At 38.0% G+C, this 22,343-nt stretch overlaps 1 protein-coding gene across 1 annotated transcript in view; it reads left to right on the top strand.

Annotated features, from left to right (window-relative positions):
• Positions 1 to 19,216, top strand: part of LOC139746854 (uncharacterized) — a 36,827-nt gene extending 17,611 nt beyond the window's left edge. Inside the window, 4 exon segments of the mRNA XM_071658470.1 lie at positions 950 to 1,093; positions 5,832 to 6,131; positions 15,230 to 15,620; positions 15,623 to 19,216. Coding sequence (XP_071514571.1) covers positions 950 to 1,093; positions 5,832 to 6,131; positions 15,230 to 15,620; positions 15,623 to 16,935 — 2,148 coding nt within the window. The 3' untranslated portion in view covers positions 16,936 to 19,216.
• Positions 19,217 to 22,343: the final 3,127 nt, after the last annotated feature.

Raw genomic sequence — 22,343 nt, forward strand, 5'->3', positions numbered from 1 at the left:
TGATAGAGTTGTGTGGAGGAGGGTGGATGGCTGGAAATGGGATGTTTGAGGACAATATGTGGTGTGAGGTGGTTTGATCGAGTAAGTAATGAAAGGGTAAGAGAGATATGTGGCAATAAAAAGAATGTGGCTGAGAGAGCAGAAGAGGGTGTATTTAAATGGTTTGGTCACATGGAGAGAATGAGTGAGGAAAGATTGACAAAATAGGATATATGTGTCAGAAGTGGAGGGAAGAAGAAGCAGGAGACCAAATTGGAGGTGGAGGGATGGGTTGAAAAAGATTTTGAGTGATCGGAGCCTGAACATACAGGAGGGTGAAAGGCATGCAAGGAATAGAGTGAATTGGAACGATGTGGTATACTTTGGTGGATGTGCTGTCAATGGATTGAACCAGGGCATGTGGAGTGTCTCAGGCAAACCATGGAAGGTTTTGTTGGGCCTGGATGTGGAAAGGGAGCTGTGGTTTTGGTGCATTATGTGACAGCAAGAGACTGAGTGTGAACGAAAGTGGCCTTTGTTTGCTCTGCTACCTCATGCGCGTGGGGGGAGGGAGGTGCCATTTCATGTGTGGCAGGGTGGTGGCGGGAATGGATGAAGGCAGCATGTATGAATATGTGCATGTGTGTATATGTATATGTCTGTGTGTGTATATGTTGAAATATATAGGTATGTATATGTGCATGTGGGCATTTGTGTATATACATGTGTATGTAGGTGGGTTGGGCCATTCTTTCATCTTTTTCCTTGCGCTACCTCGCTAACGCTGGAGACCAACAAAGTATAATAAAATAAATAATATGATTTATAAAGTATTGTTTAGATATGATTCTGTATATAATAATCTCTTGTGGATTTGCTTATGAACATATTAGATCCATATCAGTATTAAGTTTATTGCTGACATTCTTCTATGTTTTGACATGTGTATAAATGATTACTTTCTTTGTAGCTCATGTTCTATGATAGAAGTTGCATGTTTGCTGGTGAACCAGGCCCTGCAAACCTCTCCCCAAGAACATACCCGTCAATAGACTCGACAGCCTTCCATGCTTTAACACCAGCTCTTATTACACCTCTGGAACATTCAGTGCAGGTAGGCCTATTTATTGGTACATTTCATTTTTGACTTTTGTAATAACATTTGGTGTTGTGCTTTAAATTTCACGTATTCCCTGTTAGTTTTCATGTCTATGTACTTTTATCACTGAGCTAAACAGAAATTAGGATAGTGAAGTCTACATTTGTTTATGAAAATTAAAACTCAGAAAAAAAGGTTTGATATACACCTGGGGATAGGGGAGAAAGAATATTTTCCATGTATTCCCAGTGTGTCGTATAACACGACCAAAAGGGAAGGGAGTGGGGGATTGGAAATCCTTCCCTCCAGTTTTTGTGTGTAATTACTTATGTGCTCTGCATGGGGAGGGTGTTTTGTACTCATAAGACCCCATCTCTTGAACATTCTCTACTGTTGTACAGTGTTTTGATCTTAGAAAAGATTTTTTTTTTTTTTTTTTTTTTTTTTTTTTTTTTTGTCGCTGTCTCCCGCATTTGCGAGGTAGCGCAAGGAAACATACGAAAGAAATGGCCCAACCCACCCCCGTACACACGGATATACATACACGTCCACACATGCAAATATACATACCTACACAGCTTTCCATGGTTTACCCCAGACGCTTCACATGCCCTGATTCAATCCACTGACAGCACGTCAACCCCGGTATACCGCATCGATTCAGTTATCCAAAAAAAAGATGTAAGAAGTAGTTTTATAGTGTAAGAATGAGAAATGATTATTTTCCATTCATCTACTCTTGTGCTATAAAAATACTTCTTTACATCATCTTTTAACAAGTTTCTTGCTCAGATTCATGTTTTGTTCTCTGGTTACTTTATCCTTACATCTCTTGAAGAACTGTTAACTGTCTATGTTAGTGATCTGTATTAAAAATGTGAAGGTTGTGATCACATCACCCCTCACTTTGTCTTTTCCATGTTGAGGAAATGTCAGGCCATTAACCTTCTATATTGCATAGAGAAGGAGTTATACATTTGTAGGATTACGTGTCTTGAACATTATTCACTGTAATAGAACTTTTTAAATTTCTGTACACTTTTTGCTTTAACCATGTCTTCATTAATTTTATTCTATTCTTCCATCTCTTTTATAATACAAAACTGCTACCTCTCATATTTTTTTTAACAAGTTTCGTGCTTAATATATGTTGTGTCCTCTGATTGTTCTATCCCTTCATCTTTCAAAGAACTGTTCTTTGCCTGTGTCATCAGTCTATCTTAAAAACTTAAAAGTTGTGATCAGGTCACCCATCACTCTTTCTTTCATATTGGGCTTTTGTTATTATGGTATTGGGAGTGTTGCTATCATTTGGATTTCCTGTATTAGCTCTTTGTGCTTTTTTGGATGTGGTGACCAAACTTAAGAAGCATATTCTAGTTTAGCCATGTATATGATGTAGATATTCTGCTGAATATATCCTAATCCATGAATTTGAATGAAGTGCTAATGTTAGCTTGCAGACAGTGGTCTTTTTAACCATTCTCCTAAGGTGAAACATTGGCTGTAGGTTAGTAATATTGTCTATTCCCTAGTCTCTCTCACATACAGATTGCTGCAGCTTATTTTTTGCTAAATGATATTCATATTGAAGCCTTTCACTTTACATCTACTCAGATTGAACTTTACCAACCAGTTATCAGACCAACTTTGGAGTGTAAGGTCCTCTTGCAAGTTGATGTAGTGTTTCATGCTTTTCATTTCTCTCTTGACCTTTGCATGATCTGCCAAGATCAAGAAGGGTAATGGTCCAAGAACAGAAACCTGTAGCACTCAGCTGGTGACTTTAACTCATTTTGAGAAGGCTGCTCTGACATGCATCCATTGTTCCCATCCAATAAGATAATCTTCTCTGTCTGTTACAATAGTCTCCCCATTATTCCTTTCATGTGATTCAGCTTCCTGATCAGCCTCCTATGAGGTGCAGTGTCAAATACTTTCTAGCAGTCCAGATGCATGCCATCCAACCAGCCTTCTCTTTTGTCCAATACTGAGTCCACTCTTTCGTAAAAACTTGTGTTGTGCTTTATGCTGGGTTTCTTTCTCTGAAACCTTGTTGCCTCTCTTAAGATAATATTTCCTCTGAAGAAAGTCAATCATTTGTTTTCATTGCCTTTACCATATAAACCACATTCATCAGGGAGACTGGTCTTCAGCTACTCTTCCCAGTTCTCTTTTTATAGATGGGTATATGTTTGCCCTTTACCACTCCTTTGGTAATTTAAGTTTCTCCCACTACATCTTGAACAGTATTTCAAGAGGTTTGTCAAATGAATCTTTACATATCTTTAGCAGATATGGTGAAATTTTGTAGGACCATGAGCCTTTATGCTTAAGACCCTTTAGCATTATGTTGATGTTTTTTCTAGATACCTCAGTGTTTTCTAAGACCCCCCCCCCCCCCCCCCCCCCCATTACATCTCATTGGTGTTGCAGCTGGTGTTTTCCACCATGGAAACATTTCTGAACTTTTTATTTAGCTCTTCTCATATCCTTTCATCATCCTCTACAATTCTTCCCTATGAATCTTTAAAACTGATTAACTGTTCTTTAATGACAGTTTACTCCCGATGAATTTATGGAAAAGTTTTGGATATTCTCCTAACTTGTTCATGATATTCCTTTCAGAATTTCTTTGTTGTACTGCTTTGCTTGTCCTTTGCTATCTTATACCTTACAAATACTGGCTGACTGGAGTGTCACCTATATCTTCATCACCACATCTTGAAGCTTCGTTGCATTTTTACATCTTTTATTGAACCTTTCTCACCTCTTTCTTAACCATCCCTCTATACTTGAGGCTAGAGGGACCCAGGTTCCTCCTTCATTGTATATTTCACAGAATCTTTCACCTCAGTACTTAGGTTCCTGGCCACTTAACTTTATTTTCCAGTTTATGTTACCATAGAAATTGTTAAGTTCTGTGTAGTTGCGACAAATAAATCTCCTCTTTAAGTATTGTATCATCTCTGCTCTTTTATCATCCTCATTTACCACATAAATAACTTAAGCATTACATAATGACTTTTTTTCAGTTGGTGTATTGTACACAATATTCTAAACATCCATGCTAGTATGTGACAATGTAAGATATAGTAATGATAATGTATCAATCCTTCTCATCCTAGTTTTCTATGGTAAATATTCTTGTACACTCTCTAAAAATTTGATTCTCCTTAATTTCCTGTCACCATGAAAATCCAAATTCCCTCAATCTATCTATTTATAATTGAAATCCTCATTAACAGTATTGTACCTTCTTTGAGAAGGGCATTATTTTACTGCTTCATGTACCTTCATGATTATTTCTTCATTGTCATCAGTGTACATGTGCTCTGGATCATTAAAATTCTTTATTATGCTCCTCTTTCCCATGTTTACTTGTCTCGTTGTGTATAGTTTGAATGGGCCATCAGTTACTTTATCCAGAAACTTCAGTTTATTCCTTTTTAGGAGGGCCAGTCCTCCTTTCTCCTGTCATTTTCTCCCTACTGTCATATACCCTTTTGGACAGAAAAGTGAGATTTTATTTCTCCAGTAAGCTTCAGTCCGATGGCTAACAGTATCAGGTGCATTTTCCATTATAAGATTCTCAAATTTTAGTGCTACCATTTACTACAAGTCCAACAGCATTTGCATAAGTTCCTTTGAAACAGTCTGACATTACCTGATATGCCTGGCCTCTGCATTGCTGGTGTGTGTTTATGTCTGTCTCTGTCTGTCCTTTTGCCCTCTTTGTTTCTACCTGTTTTTGTTATCTGACTGTATTATTTGCTTTTCTCCCTCATGTTTGATAAATACCCCACTAAATTCCACCTTGTTTTTTTTTTAGTTTTGTCTTTCTTTATTCCTCTGGGCTTGAATCCAAAAGAGCAAAACCATACTTGGATGTGTATTTTTGTATTCTTAATGATTCTTTTATCACAGAAATTGCATCTGGCAGTTTCAAAGCCTCCTGTAATGTGCTGATGAGCATTTCTCCTTTCTTTCCCTTTTCCATTTTAGTGTTGTGTGATCTTCATTCAGTTTAAAACCATTAGATATTTATGTCTTTCAATATCTTGATTTATTAACCTCTCTAACTTTAGTTGTATGTACGATTTCTTTTGTGCACTGTATAGGGACAGGATTTTATACTCATGGGGGCCTGCATTTCTTGAACATTGTTTACATGCTGTTTGTATTAACCATGTCCCCAGTCATTTTGCTCCATTCATCCACCACTCTTAAACTATGTGTGTGGTGTTTGTGAAAGGATGGATGCCCTATGCAGGTCAGATAACCATGTGGTGAGGTAGAGTGAAGAGGCATACACTGACCTGAAGTAATATGTAAATAAAGAAGAATAATTTGGAAGATTATAGTGGAGTTTAGAAGTAAATAACAGACCACCAAGTTGGGTTTCATTGTGGTTGTAGCTAAAGAAAACGGAGCAGTGTCAAGATTATGCCTAAAGTGAGAAAACTTTTTTTTGTCAGAAAAAATCACTAGTGAATCGGAAATTTCATAAAAGGATATTAATACAGTTTAATAGGATATTGATACAATGTTGCCCACTTTGCTGGAAGTATGATAAACCATATTTGAGTTTTGATGAAATTGCTGCCATGTAACTTTTGCACAGAAGGGTCTCAAAATTTAGGAAGCTCTTGTTCTGTCAAGTTTTCTAAAGTTATGATGATTCTGAAACCATCCATTCCATGAGAGTTGGATATGCTTCTCTAGTAAACAAAGCTTTCATTATCCCCAACAGATCGAATCAGGACAGCCTGGAACCATATCAGGCCTAAGTGGAGGACATACAGAGAGTAGTGTTGTAGAACTGCCCTCTTCAGAAACCACTATGCATCTCTCCACTGATGAGTGTTGTAGTGTTTTACCACCAGAAGGAATCAACATTACCCAGTTGTTCCCATCAGGCAGTCATGATACCACAGTGACTCCCTCAACTGGGACGTCTTCATCTGTGTCTCACGTCAATAATATTGTTTCATCAGCACCGTCACAGGTTACGTTTGGGGATCTTATAGAAGATTCAAAACTAACTTCAAAGGTAAGCTTTTACAGTAAGGCTATAGAAGCATATAAAATCTTCATTGTAAGTTGTTTTGAAATTTCAAATTAAGGTAGCCAAATATTTGATGAAGTGTGGATAATATCAGAACTAGCAAGATTCTGAGTGATTTAACTTGCAATTGAAGTATGGGTGAAACAAGGTTGTTATGGGTAGCATCAGGTGTTTGATATTTAGCATGTTGGAACAGACTTTCTCTTAAAATCTGGGGATGAAAATTAAAGGGAAGATTCCTAAAATAGTATGGAAGTTGGATACCTTATTGAATGCTGCTGAAAGAGTTCAGACTTTAGCTTTTGGTTGTTATAGTAGTAAACACACTGGAAAAGGATGATCAGGAGCAATAAGGGAAGATAAAAGGAAGTGGAGAGGTTCAAAGTATTTGATTTTGAATAGTATATAATCAAAAGGTGAAGGTCTGAAGAATCAGATATTAAGAAGGGTGTTCCTAGGGATAGGACAATCAAATGCAATATTAGAAAATGAATTGCCAGTGGAGAAGTTGAAAGCTTTGATTTTGGGGAGTATAACATCAATAATTGGAAGGTTTAAGGAACCACATATTGAGTAGGATGTTAGTCAGGAATTAAAATGAATGATGGAAATGTCAAGAAAGAAAAATGCATTGCAAGCGTGGATATGCAAAGCTGATAAAATGAGAATGACCTAGTGTACAAGCAATTGAAATGTATGTTTCTTAAGAGAGGATAATGGTAAAGAATATAATGGCATATAGGATGTAGGAAAAATAATATGATTAGGATTTATTTGGATTTTAGACTACAGGAGTTAAAGGAAGTTGGTGAGGTATAGTTATGTGAAAAAGTAAGTAACCCGGTCTCCTTCTCAGTGTGTGATTGGTTGAATAGAAGATGGTTGAGGTGGCTTGATCATGTAAATGGAATAAGAAAAGGCCCTAAAGAACAAGTTAGAGTATGCTGAATTGCATTTTCTATCAGTCCAGTTGTTTGTGTCCATTTATTCATGCTTTTGTATTGTGTGGAGAAGTTTTTATATGGGAATGATATATGATCATAAGACATATTGAGTTAAACCCTTAAATACTAGTAGGTGGCTGCTATTGGTTTTGGTATAAAAAAGGCAAAAATCAAGGCCAGAGTGACTGTATGAGTCAGTTATGTTTCTTATTATACGGTATATTTTTTTCTCGTCACCCTCGGGTATCGATTTTTCTCTTATCCCGTTTGTACAAATTATTAGACATTACGGCCCAAACCATTATTTTCCACAAACCTACATCAAATGAGGACTGAACCTTTTATTTCATCATCAATAGCTACTTTGCTTAGCATGTCATTTATATCTTCAGTGTTTACTTTATCCAGTCTCAAAATTTCATATAAGAATTTCAAAAGATGCATTTCAGATATGTGCACTTATTGTCTGTTCCTGTTTGTCATGCCCTTGTATCATCAGCTTGTGGTGTAGAAAGCTATGTTAAACTTGCAAGTTTATGTATTTTTACACGTAACAGAGCTTGAGAAGTACATGCCTGGCATTCACTTGGTGTCAGGGCAGCTAAAGCATGAAATTGGAAGTCACACCTCCCCAAACAAAGTAACAACCATTCTTGGACAACCTTTTGCCAAAGGCCAGCTGTGATAGATTCATTCCTTTACATTCACATAAGTATGAATGAGAAGTGCAATGGGTGTTTTCACATTGTGGATTTTTTATCCAAGATGAAAAAACTGTAACACATATTTCTTAAACATAGATAAAACTTGATTATATGTAGGTTTGAACTTGGCACACCATATGCACTGATGTGGGAGTGGCGGCATCTCCTACCCCGTTCTACTGCCCTCAGTGGGCTTCATGCCATGGTCCAGTGAGCTTGTCCTTGTCAAAGAGATTTTATTTTGTTTCTAATGCCATTCTTCCATGTACCATTAACTACAGTGTGGCACCAAAATATAAGGGCTTTCCAAGTGATTAGGAAGTGAGATCTCATGATGTTTTGATGTAATCTGAGAAAATCCTGATTTTCGATAAGTTAGTAGGTGTTATGAGTGTTTTTAAGCTTTGAGTATCACATGAACATTTAAATGATTTGTCTTCTTTAGGATAAGATCCATGCAAGCGCAAGGATTGCTTAGGTGCCCGATGCAGATAACCCTACTCCATCCACACTGTATCTTCTTTTCACCATTAGCACATCATCATTCATTGTTAAGTGCAGTAAAACACAAATTATTATTATTTTATTTCAGTATACATGCAAATCTAGTATCTACATACTTTTTGTATTGATCTTTTTTTTTGTATTATTTATTCAGATCATATATAATTACAGGTATTCCTTCAGATATTTGTTGAGGAAAGCATATAGATATTTTTCTGTATGTCATTTTCTGTGGCCACTTTCCCCATTCCCATTTAACCCATAAGGTATTAAGTTTGGGCAGTACATTTTGCCTAATGTGTCGTTTTTGAGGAACATAACCCCCATGATGGGCAAGGATTCTTAGTAAGGATATGATTTTGATTGTATGATAAAGTTTAGAGTATACCAGGGATACCAGCACCACCATAAGTAGCTGACATGAGGGTTTTGAAGAGACCTGAGCCGTGTGTTCTGTATAAGCTACTGTGTTGGAAAACCAGTGAAAGAATCTGCTGCTTATAAATTTCTGGAAGGAGCATGATATTAAGAAATTTTCAGAATGCTTTAGAGCAGCATCCCACATCCCATCATTAAACAGCGAGCGATACATCAGCCAACAGTCTTTTATGAAGGCTTATTAAGCCTACCATGCATGTAAGTGATTACAAAAATTACATGAAGCCTCCTTCTTAAACCTTAATTCTATTCCTATCTATGGTAGTTGCATCAAAAGAAGACTCATAAACTTTCCTTGCTTCTTATTTTGGAGTGTTTGTCTGGAAGGGGTGCTCAATATGTTGTGGACTTTCTTCAGATCAGCCCTTCATAAAGAGTAGAGGGATTTAGATTACTTTGACCAGATTCAGTGTTAACTGGTTCGATAGGGATTGGAAGTAAATATCTAGTTTTCACTTTGAAGTCCCTTCATTTTTACTGATCATTTGGGAAAGCTTGAAGAAATTCTCCATACAGAAATTTCTTAACTCTGGCGCTTCCCCAAGCACCATGAATCTTGCCCTCAAAGTTTTGTTTTTTATCTGCAGAAAATCCGTTTTTCACTTTTTGCAAACAAGGCAAGAATGTAGAAGATGGGGTGTTTCTTTACTATGCACCAGTTGGAGTTCATTCAGTCAGTATTCTTCTGTACCCCATTTTTTCTAATGAAGCTGTCCAAATGTTCTTGAAAACCAGTTTTTCTAGACCTGTTACCTTAATATGTTCAATATTTCCATTACATATATGAGACAATCAGTTTACCATCCCCAGTGTTATTGGCTTTTATGTATGACACTTTTTCAGAATGCTGCTTATTGTCCTTCCAGTAGGTATTACCATCAGTTGGGGATAATTGATACTGCATTCAGGTGGCAGATGTCACAGATTGTGTCCTTTTATCAAAAGAGATTCTCATGCACACTGGATAACGCTAACTTACAGTTATGGGATTAAATTAAATACCAGCATTAAAACTGCATATGATACAAGGTAACAAAAGCACATTAATTGGGCATAAATATATACATTAACACTTAAAATTCCACATTCCAAGTAAGATTTCAAACCAGATCTCTTTTCTTTCTGAAAATTTGACTATAGAAACATGGTACAAGATACACTTATTCATTGGGCAATTCTATTACAAGTTACAATACATAATGGCCACAGTGGGCAGCAGTGGCTATGGTGTTTGAGGCAAGGAAAACCTACATTACCTGCCGGGCACGTGATGGCTGAAGGAATCAAGGCCAAGCTGTTGCCAGGGGCTTTTATTTGAAGGGGCAGCCAGCCAGGAGCAGCCAGCCCCACCCTGATCTGTCACTTTCGGCTGTGTTAGGAAGGAATGACATACAGTTGCTCTTCATTGGTCAAAAGCCTGATTGTCACGCCCTCATCCCGACTGTGATTGGCTGCAGGCCTAGGGTCCAGCCCTCGTACTGCTTAAGGCCCAGCCCTGCATCTCTGGTGACATAACGAGGAGGAGGGGGTGACCTTTCCCAGACATGACCTTGTGGCTGACCCTGGGTCACTAGACAATGCTACCTGAGAAATAATTAGTGGGCTGATGTGACAGGCACAGCCTTAATGACCATTTGGTGTGGGGGTTTGAAATCCCAGGTAGTGTGGGAGTGGCCAAGGAATCTGTTGAGACCCCCAGGTTACTGTGGTTCACCTACAACATACAACTTTCTACAACATAGACACAACGAACACACAGGTTCGTAACAAATGTTTAATGCATAAACATCTTAGAAGGAAAATTGAATACTGCTGTAATTTATGGGTACCAGCAAAACAAATAGAATTAAACATATTAAGGTAAAGAACTACTTCATGAGCAAAAGCAAGGTAATGTAACATATGAATTACCATGAAAGTATGAAAAAATTGCAACTGTATAGGCTAGTAGTTTGAAAATTTGTGCAAGACAACAAAATGAAGATATAATGTGTTAATTCTTAAAGCATTTCAACATGGGAGATACAGAGTTGTTGAATCTTTAATAATACCTTGGAACGTTCTGATAATAAATCAGACAAAAATATATGATGACACAACCAAGAAGCTAGAACAGTTATTCATTGTAATATAAGAAATATATAAAAAAAAAAAATGTAAGGAGTAATCACTGAAATATTTAATAAAAGTCTCATGATGTGTCTGAAATCAGTCCCAGATGAATGAACAATATGTAATTATGAAATGCAGTTGGCGTCTGAGAAGATCACACAAGACGTGCAGTGAGTGCTTTGCATTTGCCCTACCATTGCGGCCAAATCTTGTTGTAGTTTCTCTTGGGTAGGTACTCTCATTCTTTTCCTCCCTCATACTAGGAGAAATTTACTGAGAGACTTCATGAGAATAAGTTAGATGTTCACATGAAAAAGCAAAACATCAGAGAGTTAGGGAGTAGGTTATTATTGAAAGAACAAGTGTGGCAGGGATATGTTAATGTGAGAAATTATAACAGGAAATGGGTTTTGTGGAGCATATTATATGGATCTTTCTCAGTAGGTGACTGTTAATTGTGTCCATCCCCTGTGGTTTTACAGAAACTAAGAGTTTAAAAAATATTTGAGTATCATTTGTGTGGTATACTGTAAGACTGAATTTTTGGAGTTGTGCAGATATATGTAGAAAAAGATGTGAGAGGACAATAGCTAAGGAAGGAGTAGCACTGCTCCTGAAGCAGGAGTTGTGGGAGTATGTGGTAGTGTGTAGGAAAGTAAATTCTAGATTGATGTGGATAAAACTGAAAGTGAATGGAGATGGGTGATTATTGGTGCTTATGCACCTGGTCATGAGAAGAAAGATCATTAGAGGCAACTGTTTTGGGAACAGCTGAATGTGTGTGTCAGCAGCTTTGGTGCACGAGACTGGGAATTAGTGATGGGTGATTTAAATGCGAAGGTGAGTAATGTGGCAGTTGAAGGTATAATTGGTGTACATGGGGTATTCAGTGTTGTGAATGGAAATGGTGAGGAGCTTTTGGATTTGTAGGCTGAAAAAAGACTGGTGATTGGGAATACCTGGTTTAAAAAGAGATATGTACAAAAGTATATGTATTTGAGTGGGAGAGATGGACAAAGGGCCTTATTGGATTATGTGTTAATTGATAGGCATGTAAAAGAGAGACTTTTGGATGTTAATGTGCTGAGGGGCGGCTAAAGGGATGTCTGATCTCTATCTTGTGAAGGCAGAGGTGAAGATTTGTTGAGGTTTCCAAAAAAGATGAGGAAATGTTTGGGAAAAGAGAGTGGCAAGACTAAGTTAGCTTTGGACACTGTGTGAGGAATTACCTGGAGAGATTGAGTGTAGAATGGCAAAAGGTGAGTGCAAATGATGTGAGGGAAGTGGGTGAGGAATGGGATGTATTTAGGGAAGGAGTGATGGCATGTGCAGAAGATGCATATGGCATGAGAAAGGTGGGAGATGGGCACATTAGATAGGGTAGTGAGTGGTGGGGTGAAGTAAAGTTGTTAGTAAAAGAGAAAAGAGAGGCATTTAGACGATACTTACAAGGAAGGAGGTGCAAATGACTGGGAGATGTGTTAAAGAAAGTGGCAGGAGGTCAATAGGAAGGTGCAAGGGTTGAAAAAGAGAGCAAATGAGAGCTGGGGGGAGAGAGTAATATTAACATTAGGGAGAATGAAAAAAATGTTTTGGAAGGAGGTGAATAATGTGCATAAGACAAGAGAACAAATGGGAACATTGGTGAAGGGGGCAAGGGGAAGAAATAACAGGTGTTGAAGTGAGATGGAGATGGAATGAGTATTTTGAAGGTTTGTTGAATGTGTTTGATGATAGATAAAGTGGCAGATGTAGGGTTTTTTGGTTGGGGTGGTGTGCGAAGTGAGGGGGTAAGGGAGAATAGTTTGGTTAAGAGAGAAGAGGTAGTGAAAGCTTTGTGGAAGATGAAATCCAGCAAGGCAGTGGGTTTGGGTGGTATTGCAGTTGAATTTATTAAGAAACAAGGTGACTTTGTCGTTGATTGGTTGGTAAGGATATTCATTGTATTTATGGATCATGGTGAAGTGCTTGAGGATGGGCGGAATGCATGCATAGTGCCATTGTACAAAGATAAAGGGGATGAGGGTGAGTTTCATACTACAGAGGCATAAGTGTTGAGTATTCCTGAGAAATTATATGGGAGGGTATTGATTGAGAGGGTGAAGGCATGTATGGAGCATCAGATTGGGGAAGAGCAGTGTGGTTTCAGAAGTGGTAGAGGATGTGTGGATCAGGTGTTTGCCTTGAAGATTGTGTGTGAGAAATATTTAGAAAAACAGATGGATTTGTATGTAGCATTTATGGATCTGGAGAAGGCATATGATCAGGGTTGATAGAGATGCTTTGTGGAAGGTCTTAAGAGTATATGGTGTGGGTGGTAAGCTGCTAGAAGCAGTGAAAAGTTTTTACCAAGGATGTAAGGTATGTGTGCGAGTAGGAAGAGAGGAGAGTGATTGGTTCCCGGTGAAGGTTGGTCTGCGGCAGGGTTATGTGATGTCCCCATGGTTGTTTAATTTGTTTATGGATGGGGTGGTTAGGGAGGTAAATGCAAGAGTTTTGGAGAGGGGTGGGTGAGTATGCAGTCTGTTTGGGATGAGAGGGCTTGGGAAGGGAGTCAGTTGTTGTTTGCCGATGATACAGTTTTGGTGGCTGATTTGAGGGAGGAACTGCAGAAGTTGGTGACTAAGTATAGAAAAGTGTGTGAAACGAGAAAGTTGAAAGTATATGTGAATATGAGTAAGGTTATTAAGTTCAGTAGGGTTGGGGCAAATTAATTGGGATGTAAGTTTGAGTAGAGAAAAATTGGAGGAAGTGAAGTGTTTTAGATATCTGGGAGTGGACGAAGTAGCAAATGTAGTCATGGAAGTGGAAGTGAATCACAGAGTGGGGGAGGGGGAAAAGTTTTAGGAGCATTGAAGAATGTGTGGAAGGAGAGAATGTTATCTTGGAGAGCAAAAGTGGGTATGTTTGAAGGAAAAATAGTTCCAGCAATATTATATGGTTGCGAGGCTTGGGCTATACAGAGGAGGGTGGATGTGTTGGAAATGAATTTTTGAGGACAATATGTGGTGTGAGGTGATTTGATCGATTAAGTAATGAAAGGGTAAGAGAGATGTGTGGAAATAAAAAGAGTGGTTGAAAGAACAGAAGAGGTTGTGTTGAAATGGTTTGGGCATATGGAGAGTATGAGTGAGGAAAGATTGACAAAGAGAATATATGTGTCAAAGGTGGAGGGAACAAGGAGGAGTGGGAGACCCAATTGGAAGTGGAAGGGAGGAGTGAAAATAATTTTGAGTGAGCTATAGGGGCCTGAACATACAGGTGGGTGAGAGGCTTGCAAGGAATAGAGTGAATTGGAACAATGTGGTATACCGGGGTCAACATGCTGTCAATGGACTGAACAGGGCATGTGAAATGTGTGGGGTAAACCATGGAAAGGTTTGTGGGGCCTGGATGTGGATAGGGAGCTGTGGTTTCGGTGCATTACACAACAGCTAGAGACTGAGTGTGAATGAATGTGGCCTTTTCTGTCTGTTTTCCTGGTGATACCTCGCTGGAGCAGGGGGTAGGCATGCTGTTCCCTGTGGGACCTGGTAGCGACAGGAATGGATGAAAGCAAGCAAATCTGAATATGTACAAGTGTATATATGTATATGTCTATGTATGTATATGTGTATATCTTGATATGTGTATGTATGTATATGTGCATGTATGGGTGTTCATGTATATATATGTTTATGTTGGAAAGGATCACAATTTTGCGCGTGATCAAGATATTCCTATGAGTCCACGGGGAAAATGAAACACAATAAGTTCCCAAGTGCAGATGCGATTGTCTGTCTTGGACAATCGCATGTTTACCGAATGGCATCCTAGCTTCGTCTCTTCGATGTATATCAACTGACTGTTATATTTCTCTCTTGTGTCTCCCCTGATGATGTGATTATTACATGAAAGTGCACTTGGGAACTTAGTGTGTTTCATTTTCCTCATGGACTCATAGGGATATATGTTTATATGAGTGGATGGGCTGATGTGGGAAATGACAAGCAAGTATAATGGAAAAAATATATATGCTCACTTATTGATTGATACAGATTGTAGCTAAAAATGAGGAAAATGTTTTCTGTTAGGCTGTTGCTGAATGGAGCAGGATTAGACCAAAAAACTTCTCTCATTTGGGTTTTCTTAGTCTTCAGTATATTTGATGATAAGAACCATTCAGATCTCTAAAAGGTAAGATTAGCCAAAGAGTAAGCAAGTTAGAATTGTGAATATTTTTCAGATTTTTGAAGATTTTGATTTGCATTTGTTGCACATTTGACATGGAAGTATTTCATCTTTATGGTGAAGTATAGTGATATAAGTATGATTACATTAAATACTCTAAGATTAATTAGAATCAAAAAGGAGATTTTAATTGAACGTTTTCTCAAAACAGATGCTGGCGTTGGAAAGCAGCTGCAATAACTTGAACCGCCAGCTGTCTCCAGTTCCATCAACCTCTGGTCTACAAGGTGGCACCCTTCTAAAAACCACCAAAGAAGATGAGGAATATGAATTTGAGTATGAGTCTGATTGTTATGGCGACAGTGATTCTGATTCTGGTGTGATAAATCGTGGTCCTCTTGATCTAGACCACTGGAAGTGTCTTGTATGTAATAAAATGTTTAAAAGTCTCAAAGAAAAGTTACTTCATGCTGGTCAACACTCACCTTGTGCAGAGGCAATGGAAAAATCAGGTGCAATTCGAAGTGCTACTCAAGTAAAGTCTGTTCATTCTGGGATTAAGAAAGACACTGACGAAGATACAGGTACAACACCTCTGCAGCCTAAGAAGAAGTGGGTGTGATTCGAGATGAAACACGTACCATGTTGGAATCTTTTGCATCAAATGGCGAATATAAATGCCCTGAATGTGGATTAAGCTTTCCATCAGCTGAGACTCTTTTCGAACACCGAAAGATGGTTTTTAAGTCCCGAGTTACATGTCAAATATGTCATGTGGTCTTCAAGAAGAGGCTTTCAAAGATTAAGCACATGAAGACACACACTGTTGCAGACCTGCGATGTCTCATTTGTAATCGCACTTATCCAAACCGTTATTCCTGGTCTCAGCATCAGCTGTATCACATGGGCTTAGTACTGTATGAATGCAAGGAATGTGGTAAGAGATTCCAAAGGAATTCAGAATTAGAGGTACATGCCCGGACCCATACTGGTGAACGACCCTTTCAGTGTGCATCATGCAGTGGTGCTTTTACTACACGACAAGCTCTCAAGCGGCATTTGGTTACTCATATGGATGGCCAAGAGGTAGATTGTGATATATGTCATAAAACCTATAAAAATATTGTATGTCTAAATAAGCACAAGCTAAAGGCACATTCAAAAGGTAAAGGTAAGGCAAAGGTACGAAGAGACTTTATGTGTAAGACATGCAATGAAGTCTTTCCCTCTGAAAAGAAATTAGCTTGGCATCAAGAGACTCATGAAAGGTGGCCCAAGAAATGTCAGCAGTGTGGTGAGTGTTTCATTCATCAGTCCAGCTTAACAAAACATATTCGACAAAAGCACGATCCACACCATCAGACCTCAGATGGAAAGTCTGAAAATAATGCCATTTGTCACGTATGTTGTAAAGTATTTAAGAAATCCTCACTAGCGTTACATTTACGGACGCATACTGGAGTAAAACCTTTCAAGTGCAATATATGTAATAGAAGTTTTGCAGTGAAGTGTAATTTAGATGCTCATAAGTGGGTTCACATGGGTGTGCGAGATCGGCCACATAAATGTAAGCTATGTGAACGTAGTTTTCATCGGAAAAAAGATTTAGAGGCTCATGTACGTAGTCATAAAAACATTCGTCCCTTCACATGCAATGAATGTGGAAAATCCTTCATTTATAAAAACAACTTGCAATTACATGTACGTGAGCATTCTGGTGATAAACAACACAAGTGTGTTTTTTGTGGTAAGGCTTTTTTTAGAAAGTATAATCTCGACAACCACGTCAGGATTCACACTGGAGAAACGCCTTATGAGTGCACCATTTGCCGCAAAGATTTTACTCAAAAAAGCAACTATAATGTACATATGAAGGCATTCCATGTTGAGAGACATGCTGTTCATGAGGAGCTATAAGAAAAATTTTTGACAGAAAAGAAGTTGTATGTACAAATGTCTAGTTTCTGTGGGCAAAGTATTAATCAAATGGGGAATTAGAGAATGTGTCGTTTAATGCCAGATTTACAGAAATGTTATTTTTGTAAAAAAGTATAGATTACATGATTGAGAGTCCACACTTTTTTCATAGATAAACAGTGGTAAAAATGGAGTAGAACCTCGATAATCTGTTTTAGTGCTGTCATCAGCCAGTGTAATCCTGGGATGACTTTTAATGGCTCTTTAGTGAGGTATAAAAAGTTTTAAGGATATATGATTTTGAATAGGAATATGAGTTTAGATAGGACTTGGAAAATGTTTTATTTATTCATTGTATTTATTTTTGTATGTATATTGTGCTGCACTATCTACACAGATGAACAGCTGGTAGATTTCATTAGGCTGTTATTACAGAGCCAATTCAGAGCATTTTGATTGTTTGTTGAGGTTTGTTATTATGTGAAGGACAGAAAGATAATGATATTCTTATTCAGATTAGAGGTAAGAGTTGTTTTTAGAAGCAAGATTGAATGCTATGCGTAAACTGATTTTAATGAGATGAAATTTTTTAATTTTTTGAATGTGTAGGTTTAGACTACACTGTAATGATATACTGTTATGGAAACTCGTTTTTTCAAAGGGTAACAATTTTTAATGATTTTATACTATGTATTACGAAGAAAGACTAACGTGGTTCTACTTTAAACATTGCAAGGGTTGCATGATTTTATGATTTATGTAATTGATTTTTAATTAAAGGACTTGGTGACATTATGAATTCTTTCATAGATTTTTGTGGAAAATTTTCTACTTCATGAAGGAATTTTGTTAAGATTTAGAGTACCTAGAGATCTGCTAGTTTTTTTATTTTACATGAAACTTTTGTAAAAGGTAAATGCTTTGCGTGATTTTTAGAAATTATGTAATATTATGGAACTTGTCAGTGCAATAGATATAGTTTGTTCATAGTCTTCTGGCAAAAAACAGTGTATTCTGAGAAATCTAGAATTCAAGACGGGCTGCTGCTCATGAGAGTAATCCATAAGCATTATGTAATTGGAAATTGAATTGCTTATTTTCTTGAATTATTCTCTTATTCAATTAATATTTATTGTTACCATACAAAATGATTTGTATAACAGTACTTAACCGATACGAAATTCAGATGTAAAACTGTAAATACAGTAGTAGTAGTATTTTTAAACAGCAGCTCCTTAATGTGGCAAAACATTTAAAGTGTTCTGCCATCTCCATCTGTAACATATCAGTTAAGACAGAGTGTAAAGTCTCTCCTATAGGAGCACAGTGTCAGATTTGCATCAATGAATTTACTTCTGCTTCATTTGAAAAATTTTCCTATTGACGTAGAGTGACTCATGACGAGCTGAGAAAGTAATGCATACCATCTGCTTGGCCCTTTTGTGGCACTTTCATAACCTAAAAGTTTTAGTTGCTGATGCAGGAAACAGTATGATGAATAAGTGGTATAATACTAATTGGAAGCATGAAAGAAAGAAATCATTTGGGATCCTTACAATCCCTGGGATCATAAAGTAATGCAGTCAGCTGAATTTCAAGTGGAGTCTGCACCACTTCCACCACTATCTCAAAAATCTGGTCACTGTTTGATTTCAGAAGACTGTGAACAAACTATACATTTGAATTTTAGGTTATGTGTGCATTGTGAAGGATCTGTAAGAAAATTTTGATGGAGTTAAGAAAAAGTGTTTCATAAGATAACTGTTATGACATTAAGGTTGTGTGAACTTTGTTATCAGCTCAGTAGGCTCAAGCTTAGCCTTTATTCCTCTAGTGTTCCTTTATCAAAACTGCCACAGAATTAGTTACCTTAATCCTTAGAGTACATGTTTCTTAGTAATTTTTTGTGTGGTTTGACAGTAATAAGAAGTCTGTAGAATTTGTGGTGGTTATGGTTCTTGCTAATCTTGTTGAACTTTCATATGTCTTTCTCAAGGACACCGCCAAGAATTTTCCTCACATATGAATGTATCTGTATTGTTATTGGGTACCTGTGACCTGGTATGAGTGGTGGAATGTATTAAACTGTGTTTAAAGTATAATTGAAGATATTAGTATGAGCATTACAACTCCTTATGCTGCATGTGGATCATTGTGTTGTTTACTCTTATTTATATTCATTAATGAAATTCTGTGATGCAGCAGCTTTAGTCAGTTATATTTTTGTTAGTGAAATTGGACTTGAAATTTTGAAGGAACATAATAAACTAGGTTATCAGTGTTTTGTGCATTTTCATCAAGATATTGATACATACATGATATTTAATAATGTCCATATTTTAGACTTTCGAGTGATGGGAATGGCTGACTCTGTTTTGATATATCTTTTTGAAGCCATTTTCAAACGTAGTTAACTTGATTTATTATGTTGCTGGCATGATTTTTCCCAGTTAACACATGATCATTATTTGAAAAACCTGAAATATATGATCCAACATTTTTCAGTATTAATAGGGCTTAGATACTGCTGCTGTAAACAACCTTTGAATATATTATTATCATGATTAATATTATCTTTATTATTATTATTATTATTGTTGTTATTATTATTATTATTATTATTATTATTATTATTATTATTATTATTACGTAATCCTAGGACTCCATTCATGGAGAACCTACAGCTTCAAGGCTGTAATCCGTGAAGATTGTAAGATGGTCTCCCATGGGATAAGGATGTCCTAAACCACATTGAACACTTTTCCAATTGCTGATGATTATCCAGTCCTGTCAAATGGGACTTCCCACTTGCAGTGTTGCCACATGCAGGCAAAGTTCTCTAGCATTCTTAATATATATGCTGTTTCCTGTGGGGCGGGATGGCGCCAGGGATGGATGAAGGCGAGTAAGTGTGAATTTGTACATGTGTATATATGTATGTATATATGTATATGTTGAAATGTATATGTTCGTGTATGTGCATGTATGTATATATCTGTGTATATGAGTGGATGGGACTTTCTTCTGTTTCCTGGCAGAACCTTGCTGAAGTGGGAAATGGCGATCAAGTATAATAATGATAATAATGATATGATATATATATATATTTACTAATCCGCTGTTTCCTGCATCATTGAGCTAGTGCCAGGAAACAGGCAAAGAATGGCCCATCCACTCGTATACACACACGTAGCATTCCCGCCTGTTGCACAGGGGTCCCGGGTTCGATCCTGGCTGTTGGAGGTTTGTATATATATAAATATATATATACGCACATATACATACACACACAAACATATACATATATACACATGTACATATTCATACTTGCTTACCTTCATCCATGCCTGGTGCTACCCTGCCCCACAGGAAACAGCGCTGCTAGCCCCCTGCTTCAGTGAGGTAGCACCAGGAATATGTATATGTCTGTGTATGTGCATGTATATGTTATGTATATGTGCGTGTATGAGTGTTTATGTGTATATATGAGTGGATGGGCCATTCTTTGTCTTGTTTCCTGGCACTAGATCACTGATGTGGGAAACAGTGATTAAGTATAGTAAAAAGAAAGTTGAGAGTAAATGTGAATAAGAGCAAGGTTAGTAGATTCAGTAGGGTTGAGGGACAAGTTGATTGGGAGGTAAGTTTAAATGGAGAAAAACTGAAGGAAGTGAAGTGCTTTAGATATCTGAGAGTGGATTTGGCAGCAGATGGAACCATGGAAGTGGAAGTGAGTCACCGGGTGGGGGAGGGGTCGAAGGTTCTGGGAGCGTTGAAGAATGTGTGGAAGGCGAGAATGTTATCTCAGAGAGCAGAAATGGGTATATTTGAAGGAATAATGATTCCAACAATGTTATATGGTTGAGAGGCATGGGCTATAGATGAGATTGTGTGGAGGAGGGTGGATGTGTTGGAAATTAAATGTTTGTGGACAATATGTGGTCTGAGATTGTTTGATCAAGTAAGTAATGAAAGGGTAAGAGAGATGTGTGGAAATAAAAAGAGTGTAATTGAGAGAGCAGAAGTGGGTGTTTTGAAATGGTTTGGATGCATGGAGAGAATGAGTGAGGAAAGATTGACAAAGAGTATATATGTGTCAGAAGTGGAGGGAAGAAGAAGCAGGAGACCAAATTGGAGGTGGAAGGATGGAGTGAAAAAGATTTTGAGCAATCGGGGCCTGAACATAGAGGAGGGTGAAAGGCGTGTAAGGAATAGAGTGAATTGGAACGATGTGGTATACAAGGGTGGACGTGCTGTCAATGGATTGAACCAGGGCATGTGAAGCACCTGGGGTAAACTGTGGAAAGCTTTGTGCAGCCTGGATGTGGAAAGGGAGCTGTGGTTTTGGTGCATTACACATGACAGCTAGAGACTGAGTGTGAACGAATGTGGCCTTTTTTGTCTGGTCCTGGTGCTACCTCGCTTGGGGGGGTTGGTTGCTATTTCATGTTTGGTGGGGTGGCGACGGGAATGGATGAAGGCCTCAAGTATGAATAGGTACATGTGTATATGTCTATGTTTGTATACGTTGAAATGTATGTGTTTGTATGTGGGCATTTATGTATATACATGTGTATGTGGGTGGGTTGGGCCATTCCTCATCTGTTTCCTTGTGCTACCTTGCTGACGGGGAAGATGGCGATTAAGTATAATATGATATGGAAGCGGAAGTGAATCATAGGGTGGGGGAGGGGGCGTAAGTTCTGGGAGCATTGAAGAATGTGTGGAAGTTGAGAACATTATCTCGGAAAGCAAAAATGGATATGTTTGAAGGAATAGTGGTTCCAACAGTGTTATATGGTTGTGAGGCATGAGATATAGATAGAGTTGTGCGGAGGAGGGTGGATGTGCTGGAAATGAGATGTTTGAGGACAATATGTGGTTTGATTGAATATGAGTAAGTAATAATAGGGCAAGAGAGATGTGTGGTGATAAAAAGAGTGAGATTGAGAGAGCAGAAGAGGGTGTTTTGAAATGGTTTGATCACATTGAGAGAATGAGTGAGGAAAGATTGACCAAGAGGATATATGTGTCAGAGGTGGAGGGAACGAGGAGAAGTGGAAGACCAAATTGGAGGTGGAAAGATGGAGTGAAAAAGATTTTGAGTGATTGGGGCCTGAACATGCTGGAGGGTTAAAGGCATGCAAGGAATAGAGTGAATTGGAACGATGTGGTATACCGGGGTTGACGTGCTGTCAGTGAATTGAACCAAGACATGTGAAGCATCTGGGGTAAACCATGGAAAGTTCTGTGGGGCCTGGATGTGGAAAGGAAGCTGTGGTTTCGGTGCATTATACATGACAGCTAGAGACTGAGTGTGAACGATTGTGACCTTTGTTGTCTTTTCCTAGCGCTACCTCGTGCACATGCGGGGGGAGGGGGTTGTTATTTCATGTGTGGCGGGGTGG

The sequence above is a fragment of the Panulirus ornatus genome, chromosome 66 (genome assembly GCF_036320965.1).
Source record: "Panulirus ornatus isolate Po-2019 chromosome 66, ASM3632096v1, whole genome shotgun sequence".
Taxonomy (NCBI): Eukaryota; Metazoa; Arthropoda; class Malacostraca; order Decapoda; family Palinuridae; genus Panulirus; species Panulirus ornatus.